General features: G+C 34.9%; 1 protein-coding gene across 7 annotated transcripts in view; it reads right to left on the reverse strand.

Moving 5' to 3' along the window:
- The window catches only part of CADM2 (cell adhesion molecule 2), a gene marked incomplete at both ends in the record, with an annotated part of 1071386 nt that overhangs the window by 217451 nt on the left and 832304 nt on the right, over window positions 1-21631 (reverse strand). For 6 of the 7 annotated variants that reach the window (XM_079704577.1, XM_079704575.1, XM_079704580.1 and 3 more), the window contains one exon: window positions 21030-21179. The exons of the other annotated variant lie outside the window; for it this stretch is intronic. In XM_079704577.1, coding sequence (XP_079560703.1) covers window positions 21030-21179 — 150 coding nt within the window. The remainder of the gene's footprint in view (window positions 1-21029; window positions 21180-21631) is intronic. 7 annotated transcript variants of the gene reach the window in all.

Here is a 21631-nt window from a genome sequence, read left to right on the forward strand (position 1 = left end):
ATGATGACATTCAGTAGAAATAAAGGGAATAACATGGAAAGACCTAATTAAAGGGAAAATTCACTAGTTAGAATTTGATGCCAGAGAGAATACACTATATTAAAATCAGTCTATACTCTGTCTTTTATAAGCAAGGAATCTCTCTATATATATGATACTTGCTGTAGCTACAAACAAGGTCTCTACAATTCTCCTCAGGAATCAAATTGCAAGTTCCTTTACCAAGAAAAGTAGTAAAAGATAAAGTACATGAGGTTCCTTAGAAAAAAACAACAATCAAAACAAACAAAACACATTACAATTCTCTAAAAGACACTTGATGTACAGGGAAAGCAAAATTCATTCAGAATTCACACTTAAGAGTTTTCGTGGCTCTGCTTTGCCTACAGGTTCACAGTACCTGGCGCAGCTTCTTGAAGTTTCCAAAATGAAAAATGCCCCTGTGATCTCTACTTTAGGCAATCTTTGATTATTTCCCTACAGCTCAGAGTAAACAATGATTAACAGGATAAGGCCAACAAGTCAGGGGGAAAAAATGAAGCAGAAACTATTCTTATAGTAGCAGAAACTGTTCTCTTACACATTTCAAATTTTAAAGTGTAGCTTTTTAAAAGCTATCAAAATGTCTATCAACACATTAATCACAAGTATATGAGGAAAAAAGAAAAAGCAACTCTAACAAAACTACTAGGGCTGTAGGCAGAGTAAAGCTTTTCTCTTTTTCTTTTCTTTTTCTTTTTTTTTTTTTTTTTTGGTCCACTGGTCCACTGCAGGTTTGAGGGAGTTAAATATGTCTTTAATTTTAATTTGCATCATCTCAGCGGGATCAAGAGGCCATCACACCAGTGATTTACACATTCACACATATCATTCTTGTGTGCTAGAACACTCTCACACACCTACCCATTGCATGCGTATGCAACTAGCTCGTTTTAATTTTTTGGCTAATATGGTTAGATTCCAGCTGTGCCAATTATGAGTTCTGTCACTATTAACAACTTACTTCACTGCCCTGGGTCTCTGTATTCTCAATTTGAGGAGATTAAAAATAAGTTGTTGTTTGTGAAAACTCAATACTATTGTGTGATATACAGAAATTGTCTGTGAATGTTAATTCCATTACTATCCACCCAAGGCCAACCTTCTTTTCCCTTAAAAGGAATGGGGACAACTGACCAAGTAGTATCCAACCCTGCAAATGAGGCCACTATTGTAAGCATTCTTCTCCCTGTGTCCAGTAGATTCATCACGTTCTATTGATTCAGGGGCTGGAAGTACAAGCCAAACTCAGGACATGGATCATAAGACTGAAAAAGGAATAAGTATTGATGAGAAAAATTACATATCATTATTCCCAGAAAAATATTTACTTGGCAAACACAGAGTGATTCAGAAAGAAAACTCTAATATTTTAAAATAACACAAAGCCACAATATGAAATGTGATTAAGAAGCAGAAAGTGGATTTTTCTGTTTATACCCAAGTCCATCACATTAATTGATGATTTTTAACTTGTATATTTTTTGGCTGTGTGAGAGCCAGTTTTCTTAAAGCCATGTAATTAAAAACTCTAATTAAAAGCCCCATGGAAATCTTTGATTTGCATATAGGGTAGTATTTGTTTAGCCTGCTTTTCCTAGACTTAACGATTCTTAAGGACAAGTAGTGTAACATTTATGAACATTAAAAAGTTTGTGAGTATATAATAAAATTTTCTTATTGTAAACAGAGTCAAAAGCAAAAGTGTAAATAAATAATAAATCCATGATATTTTGCCTTTAAGAAATCTTTGACAATCATAGCAACATTATTTTTAGTCTTTTGTTTTCTTAATAAAGTAGAGCTTTTATAGATGGTTAGTGCTTAAATGCTATAAAATTTCCCAGTAGAAATGTATAGAGATTTCTTTATATGGTTAAGTGTATTTGGGGAAAATACAGCACAAAAGCATTCACTATTCTTTCTAAACACTTATATTAAAATAAGCCTCAGGAAGACTTTCTTTGTGAAGCATTTCAAGTGAACCTCTCTGACCAACTGTCCCTTTAGTAGCCTCTGGACTGACTCCTTTACAATAAGAAAACAAACAACAAAAAAGAATTCCTAAAGTGATAAAATGGGTTGAAAATAATTAAACTTTCTATAAATAAAATAATTTCCCCAGTGCTTAATTTACTGAGAATCACTTGAATTTCTAAAGAGTTTTATAATTTTCTGGTCGAAGTAGTTCATGCTAGAGAAAATATAGTATTTCTATGAATCTACATAGCCCACTACACAATGCAGTATATATACATTATTACATCCACCTGAAAAAGTAATAAAAATGCATATTTTATGAAATGTTCTAGAAATGAAATGTCCTAGAATTTAGACAGCCATTATAATTTTCTACTGAGTTACCAGACACTATAACATTTGTAAGAGATTGCAATTTCCACAAGCACTGCTGGAGGGCTATCAAGTTTTTATGGTCATATATTTTCATATTAGGTTGTCCAAAAATGATCATTCATTTACTTAAATGTTCAATTTTATTCAATAAAGAGAATGATCTCAATGAAACCTGCTATGATTTCCTTAATACTCTCACTTTAAGGTCACTGAAAGAGGCAGTATTAATGGTGATTTTCAGAATCCTTGAAGTAGTTTCTAGCCTGCTTATGTGACCTTCCATTTTGGGGTCAATTGGGGTAACTTAGTGAATTATAATTTTCTGCATAATCTCTGGACCATAAAGAACTCAACAGTTCCTGACTACATTTATCTTGCAATCAGAATATAACAACACTATGTCAATTCTAACTTCCACTTGATTTGTAATTGCAGTGATACTTCTTTAAAAGTGGTTGCTCATTTTCAAGTAGAGGTCCAATTCTCCAAACAGGTTAAACAGAGCTCTCCATCTAACAAAAATAAAACTTTCAGTATACATTTTGAGGTGGGTTAATAGTCTTTTTCATTAGAATAAAGGAGCACACACTGAGAGTATCTTTCTGCCATCTGAGTATTCAATGAGCCAATATGGTTGTAAATCTTCCAGAAATTCCCCATGGTTCAATTCAAAGAGAAGTATTTATTCTTCTCTGCCCCCTATCCTTCATTTCTCCACTATCATATGGTAACTGTAGGGGGAATCTTTTCATCTTGCAACCAAGAGAAAGAGGAAGTATTTCACATTTTCCCTTAACAATTTCCGCCTATTAAAACAATCCCTATTCTACGCATGCATGCTAACCATGAAAGAATAAGTGATACAAAAAGTATTCAGAAAAAAACTATAAAAAACCTACAATCATGAAGACCATTAATTTCATTATTGTTATTTTAATAAGTAAAATGTGAACATGCGATGTGTCATTATTTTAACAGAAGTAAAGTGTAAAGTAATAATTCTAAATGTATTGGTTCATGAAATAGTACATGGGGAAACTTTACACAAAAAGTAAAGAGTCAGCCTTGCCAATAATTACACATATGCCATGATTAACTCATTGATACTGTATAATGTTCCAAGTGATTGATAATGTACTTGGAAAATTTATAATAAATGAGTCATATCAGAATGAGTTTTTTTAATTATGCTGATTTTTTATAAAAGTATGTGATAATACAAAGGTCAGTAATTATACTGTCTTGATACAATTACAAAACTAATCTCTTAGCTTTATTATTTTACTTCCAAAGATTTATTACTAGGATTGTGAAACACAGCAATTATTAATTAAAATAGTTAATACTCTAAATCATTTGAATGCAATGCATTTTTCTTGCCAGTAAAGAAAACATCTAAAAAAGCATTTATAACATTGAAAATAAGCTTTAATACCTGACCTAGTACTTCAAAGTAACTGCAAATAGTGACTTTAAAAAAGATAAAGTTCATTTAATAAACATTAATAAAATATATATGACAAATCCTACAGATAATCCTTTTTAAGATTACTCAGTGAATGATTTTATTACTTATTGTGGTTGTGTCTGATTTCACCATTTTCATCTTTTGTACTCTATATAGCCTGAGCAGCTGACCCCTCTGGAACACATTTCCCTAGCATTCAGTCCTCAACCTCCGTGCTTAGGCTTAGAGTTAGGTTTAGACAAAGAAAGGCAACGGCAGGAGACTGCAGGGGAGGATTAGGGTATTTCCTTTGGCTCTGGTAGTGGCTGCACGTTTTGGTTACAGTTAAGGTCTCATGCCATTTCAGGCTTAGGGATAGTACTAGCTTCCCATTTTTGGTCCCTGAGTCATTGGCCTTTTGTTGGTTGCCTTAAGCCTTACACCTTTGTAATAGTACCTTCATTATTAAATCCTCTTAACTTGAAGCTTTTGATGGTGCCATGTGTTTTCTGCTGTGATTTTACTGCGTATTCTCATGGTAATTTCACTTTAAATGATTATTAGTTTTATATTGTTCTTAAACACCCAAACCAAGCATACTTCAGTTTATATAATAATACATTCATGTCTTCCCTGGTGGCACAGTGGTTAAGAATCCGCCTGCCAATGCAGGAGACATGGGTTCGAGCCCTGGTCCAGGAAGATCCCAGGTGCCGCAGAGCAACTCAGCCCGTGCACCACAACTACTGAGCCTGTGCTCTAGAGTCCGCGAGCCACCACTACTGAAGCCCAAGGGTCGAGAGCCCGTGCTCTGCAACAAGAGATGCCACCACATTGAGAAGCCCGCGCACCACAATGAAGAGTAGACCCCGCCCGCCGCAACTAGAGAAAGCCCGCGCACAGCAACGAAGACCCAACACAGCCAATAAATAAATAAATGTATTAAAAAAATACATTTATGTATGCAAATCATAATTTTCAATACAAATTACTCTTTCTTTAAAAAGTTTTCAAAAACATTCATTAGTCTCCCTATTCTCATCAATTTAACTCTTTCTCCTCATATTCATCTTCTCCTAAAGTCCCTATTTCTGTTTAGGGCATCACATACACAGAAGTTTGAGACCTAAGTTATCATTGATTATTATTGTCTCTCACCCATGACTCCCCCTAAATTATATATTTGGCCAGTTAATTGCCAGTATAAATTCAAAGTTCTCAGTGTTTCTCACAGTTGCATTTTCTTTTCCTTTCCTGCTTCCTGGTTCGGGTCCTTACTGCCTCTCAAAATTGAACTACTTGGCCTTGCTCCACATGAGAAGCAAATACCCACTCAGCAAGCAAATACCCCAGAGCGGAAATGTGACATGAGGGATGCAGAGCTGCTCGTTCCTCAGATAGTCTAGCTTCTCACATTCAGGGATGATTTTAGGCACTTCAAAAAATTTAAACTTACAATTGATTTTTACCTTCATATACTTTTTAGACGTAACCAAGGCAGGAAATGAGACTCCAACCTGCTTTCCTTCTTAGTTCCCCACCACCCCGCTTGTAGCTCTGCTTCCTCATGCACGGCAGGGCCAACTTGACCCTCCCAGCACACAGGACAGTTATATCTCCTTCTCTCAGCCACCTGTCACAGCTTACTTTGTGTACTGTGGGCCTACCTTGAGTTGTGTTGGAAACACTCCCTGCCCATTATTTTCCCTGTGTAAATTCACTCTAACCTTTCCATTCTCAGCTCCCACTTATTCCCCAGGAACCTGTGGGTAGCACAGGCTGTAAGTGAGGTCACACTGCCTAGGATTATGTCCTTGTACCACTGCCCACATTTCAAATTTAAGCAAGTTACTGAACTTGTCTCTGCTTCAGTATCTTTATAAGTAAAATGCATATAACAATACCTCCATTGTGAGTACTCTATGAGTTAATGCTTTTCAAACACTCTCAGCTAAAATAGACTATCCACGATTTCCCTAGTATATCCTACGTGGAGAAAAATGTGGCAGGAGAAGAGTGTAACAGCAAATGCATAGAAAGCTTTCGGCGCTGTCTTAAACTGCAGCAACTTGTTCTGCCATCTTTTTAAGCCAGTCCTAAAATCCGTCTTCTGTTTTGAGTTTCTTCTGATCTCTCTAATTTGATACAATTACTCTGCCTATGCTGTCACCATTCTCTAGCAGTTTGTTAGTTTTTCTTACAGGAGGCACTCATAATAATTTATCTACATCTCTGTATATCTACATGAAGACGCATAGGTATAGCTAGACAAATACATTTCGCCGTAAGACTATTCACATTTTTACGTTCAGATAAAGCATTTTATTTACCCCTTTCTGAAACTGCAGGTTTGCTTAAAATAGAGTATATTGTATAATGCAATTTAATAGTTCTTTTAAATCAAATGCCTACTGTTTGATAGGCACTATTCCAAGATTATTGGTAATCCTAACTGCACCTCTGCAAAGTAGGTGTTATCTCCATTTCATACACAACAGTGCTTCTCAAAGTGCAAGTTACAAACTGTTTATTACTTAACAGCAAAGAGATAACTACAGAAGCTGAGAATAAACGCTTAGAAACTTTTACAGCAATTTGACATTGCCACGACCTCCAAGTGTGTGATCTCTGTCAACAAATTTGCTTTGTGGCTTAAGTTTTCTGTAGAAGTAGACTGGCAAGCTACAATGGCAGGGAAACATTTTGGAGCACTGTGATTAAGGAGCTAATGCAGACCGTGAACTAATGTACTCCTTCTTTCATTAAAAACAAAAACAAAAACAAAAAAAAAACAAGTCTTGCTACACAATTTAAAAAATCAGCTGAATACCAGCTTTCTTAGAAGTGTGGTAAAATTTGTGAATTAAATGCAAACTTATTCTCTTTTTTATATGATAAGATAGAAGTCGATTATAAGCAACTCTACTGCACACTGAGACACAAAAGTTATAGATGTGAGAATTTCTGTCTAGAATGTTTGAACAACACAAAAGCTCTTGTTTCTGCAAGATAAGAAACCAGCCCATTCCCAAATTTTATATATGTGAGTTAGATAGCCAGCCTTCTTTATTTGTCTAATACATTTGGTGTTTTGATCATCTTCATACTAACAAGGAAGAAATGTAACATGTTTTGCAATGTCAGGTAAGGTCAAAGGGCAAAGCAAAAGTTAGAAGCTTAAAAGAACAGATTTTCTACAATTATTTATGACATGATCCATAAATTAAGTATAATTATCAGTAAAATATGATAATACTCTTGATATTGCTCATTTGCAAAAAAGTTATCATAGACTATCTTACAATATTAATAAGATATTTTGAATTGTACATTCCAAGCAAAAATGATCCACATATAGGTATTCATAGATCCTGAAGCAGTATCTTTTATCAAAAATGTAGTTAACTATAAATTTACAGGATAAATACTAGAACTGGCTGCTAATAAAGAATTGATGATGAATTTTGAAAATACAGCAAAATTTGTCTCATTTTGGATAAAAGTTTAAAATGACTATCTTAAGACTGCTGAAATTGCTTCAAAATCTCTTCTTCCATTCCTGCCAACATACTATCTGAGATTCATTTCTCTACTCTGACTACTATTAATATAAAGCATGGAAATAGTTTAGATTATACATTATTCCCTGCAAAACATGCTATAGTCAATCCAAGAAGATTAGGTAAATTAATAATAAGGAAGCACGTGTCACATTAAAATATTTAAATAATTGATATATATGATGTTCACTCAAAGTGTGTGCATAGGTTGTTAACATGAACAATTACTATTTATTTCATAACTTTTTGTTTTGTGTTGATTACAGAGTAACAAAAAAAAATTACAAGTATAATAGCGATTCTCTGTACTAGTCCCAATACACCCTTACTCAATGCATACATACAATTTATAATTCTGGTTTCATATGCTATGTTTATGAAATGTAATAATAAAAAGTTTGGACTTTCATTATGTGTGTTTTATTATTTCATTTTATAATAATCCATTTTTATTATACTTTACAAAAGTATGACTTGTGCTTGATTTAGGGAAAATAAATGGCCCTAACCACAGAGTATTTGAGAAGTACTAACTCGGCTCCATGAAAGAGGTTAGTTTGTTGTGGTCACTACTGTAGCTCCCCACCTGGAACCTTGCTCTGAAAGTTGCAGGAAGCACACCCTAACTTCCTCTGCATGCAACAAAAACAAACAGCTCTCCTTTCTAGTTCCTGTAGGAAAACTGGATTAGGCTAAGGGAAGATTAGGATTTAGGGAATATTTTGCTTTGCTATAGTTGTTCTTGTTCTCACTTTGTTTTCTTCAGTGATAGAAGAAAACTTAATAGAGTAGGAAGTTGATGGTTCATTCCCATAATAAGTTGGAGGTGTTCTTAGAAGCTTCTGTGGATGGCCAGGGCAAACGTGGGATTAATCTCCTGCCACTCCCATGGCCTTCTGGTAGATGCCATTTTCCTAGCAGGGTCATTGATGTCTGAACCTCCTCTCCCTAACCTTGATGCCTCCTTAGGAAAGAGGACAAAGTTTTCTTGCCTGGCTATACAAGATTTTGAGGGTGAATAAGACAGGGAAGGGCAGACTTAGGATAAAGAACCTTATGTAAAACACTTATAAGTGTGAAGAAACATGGTGTATGCAGGGAACCACAATAGCATCAAATTTATTTTCTGGATATGTATGATAATGTACGTAAGCATCAAAGGAAACAAATGAAAGTTGGAACGTTTGCAAATACTAAATTACAGAGAAAATATTAAGCAACTTTCAGTTCTATTATTACATGCTTTTCAGAATTATTCCATAGGCCAAATGCCATAATATATGGAAAGTTGTTTTGTAAACTTAAAAAAAAAAAAAAAGAAAAGAGTATTTAAATTCATGATTCACATGCTGTTTCCTTCTCACCTCCTTAACCTGTTGTTAGTGGTAGATTCCAGGGTTCATTTCTTGGACCACTCTTCCCTAGACCACTCATCCAGTCTGATGGCACATGCCTAATCAATGTTTAAGATCTTCAACTTGAATCAGTCCCTGGATTCCAGACTCAAATGCCCAACTGTTTGTTATATAACCTCTCCTATGTGTAGCACAAATAAGCACAAATGTAACAAGGCCAAATCAGAACCTACCCCAAAATAGTCACCACCCCCAGCCCCTGCAATCTTGCCCATCTCCTTTTCAAATTCATTACTTTAGGTATTCAAACCAAAAGCCTTTAAGTCATACGTGACTCCTCTTTTACTCTTCTACACCACATTGTGGCCATCAGCTAGTCAAAATACTTTCAAAATACACACAGAAGTCCACTTATTTTCATCATGTTCATTGTGATCTTTCTGGTCCAAACCAGCTTCATATTTTGCCTGGTCTATTTGCAATAGTTTCCTAACTGGTCTCTTCACTTCTGATCCCATCCCCCATCAACAATCACAGTCTGTACTCCCCATAATAGCCAGAGTAATACTGTTAAAATGTTCATAAGTTCACCTCACAGCTCTGCTCAGCACCCTCCAATGGTTTCTCATTTTAATCAGAGAAAAAGCCAGAATCCTTCAATGGCCGACAAGGTCCCACTTGCTCACACTCACCGCATCCTTATCTTTCTGCCCTCATCTCTTCTATTCTATGCTTTCACTCTGATCTGCACACACTGGCTGAGCTCTTCTTCAAACATACCCAGAGAGCATCCATTTCAGGCCACTCCTCTGCTTTGCACTCTGTCCCCAGAGACAGTTGCATGTCTAGCTCTTTATTCTTTTTTGGGTGTTTGCTTCCATGTCACTTCTTTAATGAGGCTTTCTCTCATACCTTATTTAAAACGGCACTTCCTCTCTTCCTTTTCGTAAATTTTTTTCTTCATAGAATTCATCACCCTTGGACAAACTATCAATACATATGTACTTAATTATTTTACTTATGGTCATTTTCCTCCTACTTGAAAGTAAGTTGCACAAGGGCGGAGTTTTGACTGTTTTGTCCACTGCTACATTCAAAAAGCCTACAACAACTCCTGGCAAAAAGCAGCTCAGTAAGTGTTATTGAATGAACGGCTGAATCTTAATTACTCTCAAGGTACATGCGGTGTCAAACTGTAAAGATATAGTAAATGGATATATATATTAATTTATTTTGAATCTATAATCTAAGAATCCCTTAGAAACTGAGAATTAAAATTAATTTTCTTTGTCACAACTCCTCTGACATAAATAGATGGTGGTAGACTAATAAGATAGTCAATTGTGCGGCTACTCAAAATTAGACTGCTTTGCTCCTGGTTTGAAGACTAGAAATTAAATTTGGGTTGACCAAGCCTAGTCAATTCCTTGTTTGAATACCTTTCAAATATATTCTTTCTTTTTCCTTAGCTCTCATTTTGGTCCAGGTTATCATTGCATCATATCTTAGCTGCTAAAATCATTTTTATCTTCCTTTCATCCCTCTATACCCAAAGCCTCCTTTCCCATAGCTGTTCAAGTACTGATTCTTTTTCTTTTATTTCTCTAATTTTAAAAGGATGTATACTATAGCTGATATGCTAAGGAGGCAAACAAAAGTAGATCTGTAGCTATTGAAAAGGCAGAAGCACAGTTATTTGTAGACAATGCAGGCTAGTACAATGAGAAACACCCAAAGAAGTTCAAAACATTATTAGAACTAGTAGGGAGGTAATAAACAAAATAGAAATGTGTGTTTTGATTTGCTAGATAACCAATCAGTATATAGAAGGGGGCAAAGAAATCAGTTCAGTCAGCCAGTGTTGGGGCACCAGGACTGGTTTTCATTCCTGCTCTGTGCCACTCCTTGTCACGTGGACTCAGTGTTAGCTCTTCAGGTGAGAGAGCCTTAACATCTCTTTATGAAAATCTCACACCATAGGAACTCACACTCAACATAAAAAGAAGTGAGGCAGAGGCACAAACTATTATGTGTAAAATAAATAAGCTACAAGGACATATTGTACAGTACAGGGAATATAGCCAATATTTTATAACTTTAACTGGAGTATAATCTATAAAAATATTGAATCACCACGTTGTACACCTGAAACTAATATAATATTGCAAATCAACTATACTTCAATTAAAAAAAAAATTAAACAGAAGTGAGGCAAGGAGGGCAGGGAGCGAACTTTATTTTTCCTCCTAAATTCTCTCAGCCTAACTTCCGTTCTTTTCCCCAAAGCTTTGAGGGTAGCAACTCAGCCTCCAAATTAGAAACCTTCATTGCATTTCACCTTCAACATAGTTACAGCACCTAGAAAATGGTGAAGCTAAATATTACCATTTAAATACAGGGTCTCTGCTTTACGTTCCAGTAACTAAAAGGTCTATTTCAGGTATGTACCCATTCACAGCCACTTTCAGGCTAAAGGTAGTATTAAAGATCTCAACCTCCTGATAGAAACTGCTTAAGACTTCAATGGAAGACCTTTGTTTTTCTTTTTATTTTGATGTTGCAGTATCAATTTTCAAACATTTAAAAAAACATGAAACAAACTCTGAGAAGAGTTTCAGCCTGTACACCTGGACATAGCAGCAGGTGACCCTTTACAATCCATTGGCCTCAGAGGCCTACAAGCTGGAACTGAGATTGGTTTATGTAATTGGTCAAGGTTGTTTCAAGACCATATACAAATCCATAGTGAAACTGGGATCCAAATGTAGCTGCCCTGACTAGCAAGCCTGTAAACCTCAACCAACCAACCCATCTATAATGTTTGCAAATGTTTAGGAGGTAGGATTTTAAGTTACAAAGAAATAAGTGACTAATAACCAGTTATCATCTCCATAGGAGAACACAGTTACTGGTCCCTAGAAGATATTTTTATCATAATTCAAGATTTAGGAAATAGCCCATTCAATCTCACACCATGCAATTTTCAGCATTAAAAAACAGGTGGGCTAAACATATATGAAAGGGTTTTGAGAGTCCAAACACAACATGTTACATCTATATTCATACTACTATCCTTCTTTCTAAACTATAACCATTCTTTCTAAAATGTTAAAGTGAATATTACAGACCAATCACTCAGCATTCCCCCTACCCCATTTCCCATTTGTAATTGAGTCCACCTACTAGTCTCAACATAAATAGTCATAAAACCAGAAGACTTAATTCTTACAAACACCCACACTTCAGTACTAAAATAACACCGCCTCTTACATTTCACAGTGCTACAAAATGCTCATTTACTGCTGTTTCCAAGGATCACTCACAAGAGCCTGCTGGGGCTAAAGAACTAATAAGTTAAGGAAAGCAGAGTACTTTAATTTATAACTCTTCATGCTCACACAATATAAAACAAAACATTAAAAATATTTATTCAGGAAAAGGTATTTCTAAATTGTATTATTTTGTCTGAATAGTGGAGAAATGTCACCTGAAGAGGCATGGAGGAAGAGAAACACTCAGTATTTATAAATATAGGAAATAACTAAAATAATTGAAGAAAACCAAGTGAATTGAAAAGATCATACTCATTAAATTTTTAACCATAATAAATTAATAGTTTAATAGTATTTTAATTAGTATTACCATTCATGAATGACCATATGTGTTTTTATTCCTCCTTTTTGGTTCTTAGACCAATATTTCCAAGTTACTTATAAAAAAAGCTCCTTGGGATTAAAGAGAGGCTGCACTTATTAGTGGTACCCAAGTAATAATGTTTAAATGAGGTTTCTTATTCATTCTGTACTTAATGCTATAATTATTTTCATAAAACATATTCTATCAAGACAGAAGAATATTCTGCCTAGATTCTATATTTGAGCCTATTGAGCGGGGCCTTCATCGAATGTAGAGGATGTAAATTATAGTGATTGCTGGACTCAATGGCCACACATCTCTAGTTATACCTTAAAGCACAGTAGAGGCATCTAGTATAAGCTAAACCAATTCATTTCTCTCTCCTGGGAATTTAAAACTAGAACAGAGAAATGCAGTGGACTCTAAGTTTTGGAGTAGAATGACATTTATGTCAGTGTTCTAGGGCTAAGTTTTCATTAGCCTCAAACAAAAAAAAATTGGCACCATTTCTACAATATAGATTCACCATAGGGGGATATGACTCTCTCAAAGCCTGACGTAAAATATTAAAAAAAAATACAAAATGGGAAAAACGCACTAAAAAATCAAATAGTAAAACTTTAAACACTGTTTTATCTAAAATAGAATTATATTGGTATGAATCAAAATTATGTAATTTTAAATAGAATTAAACTTATACGTTATAGACAGTATTTTTTGATACTGTTAAGATTTTCTTATACTTACTAAGGACCTATAATGCTAATGCTATTTTGAAACTTACTTAAAAAATATTAGAATATCTTAAATTCTCCATTGTCTCTCTGCTGATCCTGATTAAAAGGTTATTCAACACAGAGACCATATCAGTATGTCACAAGGAAATCAGGTCCATGTACAGTACACTGTTACTTCATATATTAGACAAATAGCATATAATAGTTTATTTACAATTGTTTCTTTAAAAAATAATTTTATCAAAAAAGGTATGTTTTCGATCATGTATATTTTCTTTTTTTTAACATCTTTATTGGAATATAATTGCTTTACAATGATGTGTTAGTTTCTGCTTTATGGTCATGTATATTTTCAAGTCAGGGTTTTTCCTAGATTCATGTAGGATATTTTTATCAATTATTTGGACATGTTGTATCCTCTACAATGAGGCTTATTATGCAACAAGTAGAATTACATTTATCTACCTGTAAAATGCTTGATCCAATATTGCTTCTCTATACCCTCCACCATTCCAATGTGTAGATGATATATGATAACTTGCCACTTAAGGGCAAAACTCATGTTTTATTTATTTTAGTGGCCCCAATGACCAGCATAATTCCTGGGACATAGCAATATTTCACTAATATTCACAGAATTGAACTGAAATTGTGACTTAGAAATCTTTTAAATATCAAATATGCTTAGATATTTATATATTAAGAACATTTACTTAGTGATGCCTGTTATCTTTAAGGACTATTAATTCCCAAAACTGAGGATATGAAGTATCACAAAAGATATCAAGGCAATTACCCAGAAGCTGGCTGGTCATTGCTTACTTTTTTTTTTTTTTTTTATTGTTTTGGGAGATGGAAATAGATGGCACAATGGTGTTGACCATCCACCCAGTCTGACTCTAGCCATCATCCCACTTCTACTACCATGACCATAAAAAGTGGCATTCTCCAGATGGCTTAAAATCATTGAAATAATTGCTGATTATGTGCTGACTCTGTATGTCTTACCAACATACAAACATATTTATAAACTATGTATCCAGAGACATATATGATTGGAAGACAAAAGAAATCAAATTTTAATTAGGACAAGCTGTCTTTCAAGTAGCTCTATTCAACACAGAATAGACTCTTCAAAATTCAATGAGCTACAATAACTGCAAACCACCTAGTGCAGTGTCTATCACACAGTAGATGGTCAGCAAATACTTACTGAATGAAAGACTGAATAAATATATAAGTTAATGATGAGAAAGTAGAATAAAATAGCTCCGTGTTATAGAAATAACTTTTCTCTATATGGGGTTTTGCTAAAAAAAACCACCACCACCACCACCACCAACAACAACAAAATGCTAGTGAACAGCAATGTGCAATAACTAAAAGAACTTAATTCAAGAATTTGGTCATTTTCACAGAGGTATTTGATTTATTTGCAACAAATTTTGTCTCTATTTTTAAATTACAACATTACAGGGAATTCCCTGGAGGTCCAGTGGTTAGGACTCTGCACTTTCACTACCGAAGGAGTGAGTTCAATCCCTGGTCCGGGGACTAAGATCCCACAAGCTGTGCAGCACAACCAAAAATAAATACAAAAAATATTGTAAAAAGTAGTAATATTAGTGAAACCTAGCCTCTCTAAAATATAATATCAAGTATGCAAGTTATGCTGAATTCTAAAATGTTTAAACACTAAAATTTGCTGATCGTGTTCACACACATATTTGTAGCTTTGAATGTCAAAGTTCCAAATCCTGACACTGTTATAGATACCACATAATGAATACAGTTTATAGTGTACAGGATTATCTTTATGTTTTTCCTAAAGTTGCGGGACTTTAAACTAGCATAAAGAGATAAAGGTAGTAATCATATAATGTACAACTAAAATTTTGCTTATGCTCAGTAAGAATTTACAATAATGGCTTTATCATTAGCAGATTAAGTGAAAGCAAGTTATTCTCTAAGAAATCTAATAGCACACAGTTTAACATGTATGTTAAATTTGAGGAATATAACATTGAAAAAAAGTAATGTGTTTTGGAAAGGTGCTGCATTGTTGCAACTTATTCTCCCAAAAAGAAGCAATTCAATGGAAGGCAGTTGTGAACATAGAGTGACACAAGGTTTTTGATAGAAATTATCTTTACTGAAAATCGTACGGGGAGAAATATCTATTTATGCTTGGTAAGTTGTGCTGGTTACTTTCTGCTTATCATTCCAGATCCATTATCTTCCCTGCTCTTTGCCCTGGAAGACTAAACTACCTAGGATTCCTTGACCTATGGTTTCCATTTGGGCTCAGCCCATGGAAGTCATTGATAAGAGATCAAAAGGTAAGAGGAAAAAGAAGTCAATTTACATATTTCCACACATCCTTCTTCCTAATCAGTCTCAGCTTCTAACCAGAAGTCTTCTTCCAAAACTTAGCTTTAGTTCCCTCTGTCACCCTTTCAGAGGCGAGGATGGTTTCCCACTGCTGCTAGCTCCTGGGTGCTGCATCATCTTGACATGTTTCCTTAATTATGCCTGTACACCTGTAAATAGTGTGTTCTTACTTCATTAACTCGAGTGTATCATTTATTTCCTAATGGGAACCTGATTCCTACTCATTTAATATGGATGCATTTGCTAGCAAATCTGTTATTACAATAAAAATGAAATTATTAAAATATGAGATGTGTTCAGGAGATCTATCATTGAGACAGCAACTTTGGAGTAAAGACCGAAAAGAAGTGATACTTTCCACAAGAAATGTAAAAAACAACAAAAATCCAAAAAACAATAAAATGAAGTCCTTATCAGAATGGTATAGCATGAAGTGAATTAGGCTTGTCTTAAGAAAACTCGGGTCTCATCATCATTTTGTCACTTACTACTCAAGTCATTCAAACCTGCAAACCTCGGTTTCTTCATATACAAAATGGGAATACCGACCATACAGGGTTGTTGTGAATCACAATGAGAAAAGATAACCATGTTGAAGTTATTCAAAAGTTATAGAGTATTGAGTAAGTTGTCATCACTTATTTCACGTCTTTCGTGTAACCTATACATGATTTATTTATTTATTTATTTTAAGAAAGCAAAAAGAAGGGTAATATTGACCACTTTAACACCTGCTTTACTGATTTAATCTTTACTATTTTAAAGACTGTCACATTGATTGAAACTAGTTGCGGAGAAAGAAACTGTCAGGTGGCACTGGCTGGCATGAAGCCAAGAGAACTTATACCTCCATTTCAGGTTCATCTCATTTTTCTTCTCTTTATCGGTGCCTGTCCTAGGACACGTTATTCATGTTCCTCCTCTCCCATCATCCCCAGTATTAATGTAAAATTATCAGCAGAATAATTGGATAATTAACACCAGCGGGGTTTTTTTGTTGTTGTTGTTGTTGTTTTGGCTATGCCCTTAATAAAATTTTATTTTCGTTCCTTCAGGAATAAAATTTCCTTCAAGAAATTCTTGAGAAACATTGAAGCATAATGAAAAAAAGCAAAACTACTGTAAAGTAGTAGTATCACAAAATGTTACGTATTTTACATTTTTATACAAAAACACATACAAGCACACAGAGATACGTCTGTTAAATGCATATACTATGCACTCCTGGAGATGTCTGTGCAAAGCATTTTCTGTCAATAATAGGAAGGAATTGAAGTGTTCTTTCCTGAGCTTTAAGTGATCAAATTGTACTACTTCAATTGTTTTTTCGCACACCGGCAGAGAAACAAACACAATGACCTAATTGATTTTTTTTAAAAAAACTTCTATTGCCAAATACCACACAGCATTCACGTGGTGTTTCAGTGAACTCAACTCGCTACTCTCCCTGTCTCCCTATATCCACTCTATCCCAAGTGCTTACCTACTATTTATAACAGATATGGTAAAATCTGTGTAAAAAGAAAAAGAGGTCCATAACAAGTAGCTACATTTGCTCTAGGTCCCTCTGACCCATAAGAACCTGTAAATTTTCCTCTTGATTTTTATTTTCTATTTAGATTTGCAGTTTCTTAAGTGTTATAGAAAAAGTCTTCATATAAAAACTATGCAGAAATGAAATGGAGTTGTAATTGAGTATCTACTTCATAGGTTAATGATTTCTGGTTTTCAGGTGCAAACAACAAAGTAGATAGAGAAATTGTTAAAAATGCAATTCTGGTCCAAAGACTAGAACATCTGATTTGGTGGGATATTGAAGAGCCCCTTTTATTTCTCTGCCAGTTGGTATCAGAAGCAGAATTAGAAGTTAGATCTGACTCCTTGTCTCCTAGGCTACAATGTTGCCATTAAATATGTGAAATTTAAACAGTAAAATTTTATTTATTGAATATTTGATACATTTTAATGATGACTTGGGGTTTTCTCCGTTGGAAAATGCATACTCTACAGCCAAGGCTGGAATTGGACAAGGTCTATTTTGGCATCTAAAGAGTGAGTCATCATCTAGAACTGTGCTTTCCAAAACAGTAACCACACATGGCTTTTGAGTACTTGAAATATGGCTAGTGTGACTAAAAAAACCAAAATTTTAATTATTTTAAAATTAACTTAAGTATCTACACATGACTGCTGGCTACAGAACTGTTTTGCAGATATAGAACATTGCCATCATCACAGAAAGTTCTACTGGGCAGTGCTGACTATAATGTATCCCTCTGTCTTACTGTATATACACCTTCAACAGTTTGAAAATAACTGATGCTCTTTAACTAAAAGGCAGCTGCCAAGATCAAAGGCAGAGGCCACTTGGGTTATATTTAAAGTGACCTGGTGCCTCGACACCTTTGTTCTCAGGGGCATTCTAGTTAAAACTAACATAGGCCAACCTGGATTCCAATCCCTTCATTACCAGTCATTTGCTGAACATCTGTGGACAAATTTTCCTTGAGTGTCTGACTCGCAATTTCTCCAGTTGTAAATGGGGAAAGCTACTGATCACATTAGATGTGCTCAAGGTAGCAAAAGCCTGAATTCACTGCCCTCCTCTTTATTTCACCTGAATAAAAAACATTACAGTATTAGGTTCACTTTAGCCAATTACCCCCAGACACCTATCTCCCTTGTGAAGAAATTCCTGAATATTCATGTTTAACCTCCTTGAGAGAAACTCCTAAGAAAAGGGGTTCCGCTTAAGTCTCCTTTAGCTAATCATCAACTGCCTACTCACAGCATGCTTTTCTTTTGCTAATAATTCCAAGTAAACAACAAAGGCTTTTCCAGTTCTAGTTGAACCAATGGGCCACCATCCTGAGATACTTGTTCAGCCCTTACAGCCAGAACCCTCAGAGACCTGGGTCTCCAGAGAGCATGAAAGACTACTCAGAATGCCTTTTGGGACTCCTAGTGGCAGCAGTAATATCAATGAGAAGCACCTATTTTGTTGTTCTGGCTAGCTCGCTCCCTCCCTCCCTCCCTCCCTCCCTCCCTCCTTCCTTCCTTCTCATTACTCTATGTCAGTACAAAAATTAAAGTTCAGGGATACAGAACTCTGGTGAGAACTGACTTGCTAAACCCAAAGCTTCTCAACCTCAGCTGTATTTTACAATCATTTGAGATGCAATTAAAACCCTGTGATACTGCATATGCCTGAAAGATTCTGTTTGGAAAGCTGCTGAGAACAATTGGCAATATAATGTGAGATAGAAATAAGAACAGAGCTATGGATAAAGCTGTTAACAGTAGCAGCCACCTGTAGAAGCTGGTGCAATCAGTGACACAGACAACCCTTTCGTTTTCTCTATTATTCTCCTGAGCAGTTGTCAACTTGCACAACACGTACGGGTTACTCTAGTGACGTTAACTCACACTTAGCTTCTGCACTTAGGCTCTGGCACAATTTAGCACATTTGTTTGCTCGAGATAAGCCTTAAGATTGAGGAGGGCAAGGCAGGTAAATGCAGACAAAAAGACAGTATGGGGAAAATTGTGATACGAAATCTTTAAAATAAAATGCTTTTATTTTCAAATAAAATACTAGATTTGTAAAGAATTTGTTTCCAGAAAGCCCCTCTTTTCTGAAGGATAATCATGGTGAGAAAAACCTATCATGTTATATTTGGGATATTTAGCAATATCCCTGTATCATTACACTGCTACAAAATACTGGATACATCTGATCATATGAATTGTTGAAGCATGCATTTGCTTTATTTCATTTTTTCTTTCCTTATTGCCTTAACAGGTTAGAGTTATGCTGTAAAAAGCTAATCTGTGTGTGTGTGTGTTTGCGTGTGTATAGTATAAGAGGTTTCTATTTTTGATATTAGACTTTTTCTAATTCTATTGTGGTTCTAATCATCAGTTGCAACAGAATAACGAAAAGTATTGAATAAAGAAACCTTTCATAAATGGCAAATTCACATGTTTGTTCCTTCACAAGTCCCTGGTTTGGTTCCTTGTCATGTAGTGGAAGGGATCCTTGACAGTGATGTCTCTCAAATGCAAGGGTTTGAAAATAAAAGCATTTTTTTTAAAGATTTCATACCACGATTTTCCCGTACTGTCTTTTTGTCTGCATTTACCTGCCTAGCCCTCCTCAGTCTTAAGGCTTATCTCGAGCAAACAAATGTGCTAAATTGTGCCAGAGCCTAAGTGCAGAAACTTAGCGTGAGTTAGCATGACTAGAGTAACCCGTACGTGTTGTGCAAGTGACAACTGCTCAGGAGAACAATAGAGAAAATGAAAGGTTGTCTGTGTCACTGATTGCATCAGCTTCTACAGGTGGCTGCTACTGTTAACAGCTTTATCCATAGCTCTGTTCTTATTTCTATCTCACATTATGTTGCCAATTGTTCTCAGGAGCTTTCCAAACAGAATCTTTCAGGCATATGCAGTATCACAGTGTTTTACTTGCATCTCAAATGATTGTAAAATACAGCTGAGGTTGAGAAGCTTTGGGTTTAGCAAGTCAGTTCTCACCAGAGTTCTGTATCCCTGAGCTTTAATTTTTGTACCGACATAGAGTAATGAGAAGGAAGGAAGGAAGCGAAGGAGGGAGGGAGGGAGGGAGGGAGCTAGCCAGAACAACAAATGCTAGCATTCCTAACCCTCTGTCATAGTTAAGTTTATGTGTCAACTAATTAGGCCACAGAATTAAGACCATGATGAATAGCTATTATACAGATATTTATATCCTATATAATTTAAACGTATCTAAAGCAACAGCTCCATATTTTCACTACATTTTATGAACTCATTTTCTCCCAATGTTTATAACAATGGACGACAGCTTAGAAATTCAGTATACATTTTTAGTTGTTTGCTTGAATTATATAACATAAATTGTCTTAGTTCTCTAAAAATGTTTAATCAAAATCTATCATCCAATTAGAAAGCCCAGTTAATCACTGAAGTCCAACTCAACTTGTAAATACAGTTTCTTACTTAATTTCAGTTTATTTTGGAAACATGGAGTAACTTAAACTTTTTATTGGAATCATTTCTGTAATTCTTACTTTCAAACTGAATTCATGAGAAAGCACAGAACTTTCCAAAATCATAAAGTGTCTTCTAAATATTTTAACTAAGAGTAATAAAAATAACATATCCTATTGCCAGGAGTGAGGGAAAAAATATTCAATCTATACGAAAGGCATCTACAAGAAAACAAAATCATGTGGTATCTTGAGAGAAGATAATTGTTAAGAGAAGGCATAAAACTATTTTTGAAACAGAATTAGAACTGTTTATTTTATTAAAAAGTTGACACAGGTTATCTTTAGTGTTTATGACTTGCAAACTAAAGTATTTAATATTTAACATGTTTAAATACAAGCAGCAGCAGTTTGGTAATCAAAAGGAATAATTTGAATCATCTCAGAAAAATAAATTCATTATAATTAGGGTATTTTAGAATATGATTAAAACATTTAAAAGAAAATGTATTCACCTTTCTTGTCATCAAAGTACAGAGTCTGTTGAGCTGGATTTGACCACTGGAGGGAGGTGTTATCATTTTGATCAACCCTGCAGGTCAAAATTGCAGTTCCGCCTTCAACAACTGTTACGTTCTGTGTGAGTGGAAACTGTCCTTGGCTGCCTAAAAGGGGATTAAAGAAAAGGTTGATTAAAAGAAAGTTCTAAAATGATTAACTTCCCAAGAGCTATATGGACTTAACTCCTCATTCCAAGTAAAATATAAAACAACCAAAGAACAGCAAAACTATATATTACAAAAAGGCAAAAAATAATTGAAAACCCTTAATCAGAAGACAACAATTTGACATACCATTAGGACTCCTTTATATTCCCTCACATGCTCCAGAAAACCTTCTTCTCCTCCTAGGCACACATGAAGATTTATATTTAAATAGTAACATGATTATCATTAATTTCCCTTGGCCTTGCATTAATTATATGGTGCTAGACCTGATTATCTTTGAAGATAATAATTTTGGATGAATTGAACTCTTTAAAAGCAGCAGTAGAAACAGGTAAAATAGTTTCCTTGTAGCTTTTATAATCCTGAATAAAGCCTATAAAATATGGATA

The sequence above is a fragment of the Hyperoodon ampullatus genome (genome assembly GCF_949752795.1).
Source record: "Hyperoodon ampullatus genome assembly, chromosome: 5".
NCBI lineage: Eukaryota > Metazoa > Chordata > Mammalia > Artiodactyla > Ziphiidae > Hyperoodon > Hyperoodon ampullatus.